Source organism: Echinops telfairi, unplaced genomic scaffold, assembly GCF_000313985.2.
Source record: "Echinops telfairi isolate 266 unplaced genomic scaffold, ASM31398v2 ScPeMD7_9;HRSCAF=40, whole genome shotgun sequence".
NCBI lineage: Eukaryota > Metazoa > Chordata > Mammalia > Afrosoricida > Tenrecidae > Echinops > Echinops telfairi.
This window is the reverse complement of record NW_022103906.1, coordinates 37,644,773-37,649,964: the sequence shown is the minus strand read 5'-3', so window position 1 is coordinate 37,649,964 and position 5,192 is coordinate 37,644,773. Positions and strand designations below refer to the sequence as shown.

Genomic DNA, 5,192 nt, shown 5'->3' with positions numbered 1-5,192 from the left:
AATCAATTAATCTTGATTTTTAAGAATGAATTTAAGCAGATCACCAATCACACTAAAAATGTTGCCCTTTAGTCTCTCATTTTACATATTATAGTATCATCTTCTGTTTTATCACATATCCTATTATCTCCCCAGTGTGATTCTGAGCACCACAAAATTGGAACCAATTTAGAATATAGGTGATTGTGTTTTATTCAATATAATTACCAAGACTTTTCAGTGAGAGGTTCAAGAGTGTTTACCTCAGGAATTTGATTTCTTTCTCCTGAGGTAAAGCTTAATTATTCTTGGCCTTCTGATATATTTATTTTATTTGCATTATTAAAAATAAGCATATTTTTAATTTTAAATAAATTGCACTCAGTAGCAATTGTTTTAAGGCAAAGGAATTACTAAATACCAGCTAATACCAGTGTTAGTGGTGAGCAATTGAATTAGAATGGGAGGGGACAGTTCTACCTTTAGTGTGAAATATAATGACATGTTAGTTTCAATAGAAACACTTTTCTTGATTATGGTCATATCAGAATGAAATTCACACAGCTGTGGAAACTCAACAAACACAAAACTAATTTGCTTGAGAAGGTGGAAGTCTTTCCTTTTCAAAGAAAGGCACGCTCTAAAAACCTCAAACTCACTGCCGCGGGGTCACTTCCCACTCAGAGCGACCCTAACACTCAACATCAGGAAGAGTTGTTCCTTTTGGGCCCAATCCTGGTCTGTTTTCCAGTCCTCAGTTCTGATCTTGCAATAATGTGGGATGGAAAAGACGTGCATGCCCATTATGCTGTTTGTCCATTTGTAAGACAACTGGTGGAGAATATATATAATTATCTCTTATAATTATAGATATGTGTAGACATAATAGACATAATTCTAGATATAATAGAATATGTGTAAGAAACTGGACATTTCACTGGACTTTTATTTTGCTTCTTGTTTCCTCCTGTAGGAGGTGGTTTCCGATGAAAGGCATCAAGGTGGACAGCTACTGGAAGAACCAAAGTTGCTGCATTTCAAAGGGAATACTTTCAGTCTGCAGATCTCCGTCCTCGATATCCCCCCCTTTCTCTGGAGAATCAAACCATTCACTGCATGCCAGGTACTGGCCCAATGGGTTGCTAAAGAAACAGCATTACTTTAGCCAGCAAGTGTGTCACCACCTCTGGTGAGAATCCTCTTGATATTCTCCGGCCTTTGTAAGTGTGGCTTTCACTTTCAAAACAGTCACCGAATTGTAACAGTGTAGGTCTCACATACATATACACATACACACACACGTAAAATGAAGCATATTGGCTTATATTCGGAAGTTTCTAACAGGTAGGGGAAAGGTGCATGCATGTCAGGTGACAAGACATTTCTCCTCTCCCCCTTTGTATGGTTGCTTGATGTAAGTGGAAGATGACAACTTAACACTTTAGCACTCAGTTTGTCAGTCATGAATCAAAGGCGGTTCATTCTAAGATACTCTTTTAATGAGAAACCTCGTGAGAGTGTGCTTCAGAGTCAAGATTTTGAGTAAGAGCGCTAAGGCTAGGCAAGATGGGAAGAAGAAATTATATACTGAGGAGCAAAGGTAGAATAATTCTTTAGAACCTTTTTACAAGTAAAAATATTTATATACTACGGTCTACAGCCTTTGTATTGGAGGCTTTGTTGCTGTTGTTGTTATTGTTGTTTGTTTGTTTTAGGGTGACTTCTAGTCTCTGTGCACCATTTTAGCAGATGTTTCACTACACTCTTATCAATTTGTGACCCTACCCTAAATTCCATGAGCATTCCTGCTTAGGTTATATGTATTGTCATCGTAAGGAGCCAACTGACAGGCCATAGTTTCTTAAGCCAGAGGCACCTGCGCTTCGTGTGACAGGATGTTTCTAAAGCTCTGAAGAAGCTTCTGGTGGATTCATATTGATCTGGAATCACGGAGGGTGTCAGACTTCTTTGTTCTGCCCATCAGCATAACCCGCCAAGCCCTGTGGGCTTCGTAACCTTTCCATCCTTGCTGCCATCCTGGTGGTGTTGTTTTTAATACACAAGGCAGGCCAGCCTGTCAGAATGGGAACCAGCCAAACCACAAAGAGAAAATCCTGATTGCGGCAGGAGAGTTAGAAGAAAGGTGAACCACTAATCTTTTCAACTGCTAAAATTCAGAATTTTCAAGTTGGACATGCCTGCCTTTTTCTATTTACTTTTTCAGCCTTCTTGTTATCCTGGGGAATCACCCCTCTCTGTGCTGTGTGGGTGCATTCAAAGCAACATGAACACCTCTCATGATCACAGACTTTTTCTTCTTTTGTGGCACATTCAGCACATTTCCTTATGGAGGGATATTTTCTATGAATAAATGTATTGTTTATGATATTCAAGATCTAGCTGGCTCTGTTTTCCAGTAAGCAGTATTCAAAGTTTCTAGCCTAAATGGAACTTCAGGGTGTCGTTAAAACAAGTCCTGATAGTCATGCAAATGTCTCTTTATTAATCTTTATAGGTTATAAGGGCCTTACTTCACTGGATCTAATGTGCCCGCATCAGTCCAAAGTAACTATTAAGTTTATTGCCCAGAGATAAAAAAAAATCAGATGAAGGAGCCATTCTCTTGGAGCAGCACTTAAACAATAAGTTTAACACCAGGGATTCCGAAGTGAGTTGAGCCTGCAAACACTGGGAGGACTAAGTGCCTTCTGACTTCCTAAGATGCCACAGGGACAGCCCATCCCGGAGAGCATTGGCTTGTGAGAAAACCGCACACATTTCACTGCCCAGGATGAGCTGGAGAGCAAGGAGGTTGTGAATGTGTATAAATATTTGCCTTTTGTAATTGAGTATAATTTGAATGAGTCTTGGAAGGCTGAGAAACAATTTAATTTTCTCTGCACCAGAAGGCTTGCCCACTGAGTTGTCATTTCACTTCATTTTTCTTACCCAGGAACCTCTTTCTGCTCTGTTCCTCCTTCCTCTTCACCATCCCCAACCACCAATTTCCTTGCCCTGTCATCATTGCAACCCTCCAGCTGGTGTGAATGCGTATTGCGTTTGGCTTAATGGCCATGCTGTGTTTGCTGCAGGCATTAGAAACAAGCACTTTGGGGAGGGCTTGAGTTCAGCCTGCTTGAACCTCATGTAGAACATCATGTGCACTGACAAACTTGGCGTGGATAATAGAAAATGGCTTTTCATTAGGGCTTAGTGGTTAGGAACTAACAGAGCCTTCTTCTTGTTATCCCAGAGAGCTATTGTGGAGACAGAAAATCGCATTCTTTCTGAGATCACTTATAGGTCTCCCCTCCAACCAACAATTCTCCCTGTCATCTCTCAGCTCGATGCAGAGAAGACCCCTCGCATAGTTTGTTATCTCATTCCCATGGCTTCCCCTCCCTTCAAATGATGGATTCTGAGACTCACCATATTAGGCTTGGTACCCAAACTCTATACTCCCAAGAAACATACCTGTTTTCTCCTGTGAAATATAGATTTACCCATGTAGGGCTCGACCTCAGATGTACCCAACCCCTAAAATGCTTGCCACCTGGTTCCTAAAATGTGTCATCAACAAACATCACGAACAAGGTTTTAATAATGCTGAGAGTTCAAGATTGGGTCCAGAGGTGTGTGATGAGAGCCAACAGCTACGGGGATCGCCAGGATTTTGCATCTTCTTGGTTTCAGTCTTCAGGGATTATTGGTAATTTGTGAAATAGTGTTTCTTGTTTTCTTCTTGGGCTTTAAGACTCTACATAATTAGGGATAAGTAAGGCACTGTGCTCTGCTCAGAATTAGCAGCTCTCCTGTAAGAAGAGATAAATAACTCTGCTTTAAGAGGTTGTTGGGGCCAAAAAGCTACTTAGTCACGTTTCTCTTTATACTTAGCCGACTGTGTATGAGGAAACTGTAGTAAACAGTATACAAAAAAGTATTAATTTATTTTTTAAATCCCAGGAAACACAGTCAGGCTGTCACCTCCCTAGGATAAATGGAGCTGTCTTTTTCAGCATGCTACATGTCTTGGAGAACCCAGTGTCTATCTCCTGCTAAGATGTGATTTACATTCTCTCCATCTGCTAGGAACCTAATTATAATGGGAATCAAAATGAAAACATTTCCAGAATTCTTTAAACACCCATAACTTTACTACACTGTGTCCTCCCCTATATCTTTCCACACAATTCCTCCCAGTGCAGTCAGCATCTTGTGTGTGTGGTCTAGGTGTGTGCTTTAATACATGAAAGCAAAAATGGTTATCCTGAAAACATACTAATCACAGTGCTTCTAAATCTTCTGGTTTTAGTGTTTTGGTGAGCACTATTGGCAGTTGCTTCTCAAGCCAACAATAAAATGGACTCTTAATATTGTCAAAATCAGACTTTTAAGAAATGTTTTGATTGTATATATTGGAATGGAAAGAGAAAGAGGAGTTCTATTCTAGGTTGTCTTGTATTTCGGTTAGGAAAGATTCTCTCAACAGTGAGCAATTACTCTCTTAGCTTTCTTCCAATATTTTTAGGAGAGAAAAAAGAAGAGAACAGAAAATTTAGCAAGTGATACCATAGAAAACTTTAAAATAAAAGATCAACATTATACTTTTTAGGAGGGTAAACATCACCCAGGATTCAAATCCAGCCCAGAAGATATACGCTTGCTTAAAGTTAGACCTGACATTCTGCTTTTGCTAGCTCTAAAATCAGTGTAATTTTATTACATGACAATGAGTCCAAAGTCAGTTAGAGGAAAAGCAAAAAACAAAAGAAAAAGTACAAACCAATTTCCCAGCTAAATTTGGCAAAAATCCCTATTGCCCACAGATCTATTACAATTATTTGCATTGAAGAATTCCATACAAAGTGACTTTATAAAAAAAATAAATGGGCCTCCACTCAAGTACTCCCCCAATGCAAGAATACTTTCTTCTATTAAATTGGCATTCTATGACGCTCACCTTCCCGACACATCTGCTGAAGACAAAGCAGGTGAATGAGCAAATGTGAGGAAGAAAGCTGATGGTGCCTGGCTATCAAAAGATATAGCATCTGGAGTCTTAAAGGCTTGAAGGTAAACAAGCGGCCATCTAGCTCAGAAGCAACAAAACCCAGATGAAAGAAGCATGCCACCCTGTGTGATCACGAGGTGCTGAAGGGATCAGTTATCAGGCATCGAAGAACAAAAAATCATATCATTGTGTGCTCACCTCC

The 5,192-nt window shown here is 39.8% G+C and overlaps 1 protein-coding gene across 1 annotated transcript in view; it reads left to right on the top strand.

Annotated features, from left to right (window-relative positions):
• UNC5D (unc-5 netrin receptor D) overlaps positions 1 to 5,192 on the top strand; it is a 345,871-nt gene that overhangs the window by 301,514 nt on the left and 39,165 nt on the right. The window contains exon 14 of the mRNA XM_004696203.4: positions 953 to 1,102. Within this exon, the coding sequence (XP_004696260.2) occupies positions 953 to 1,102 (150 nt within the window). The remainder of the gene's footprint in view (positions 1 to 952; positions 1,103 to 5,192) is intronic.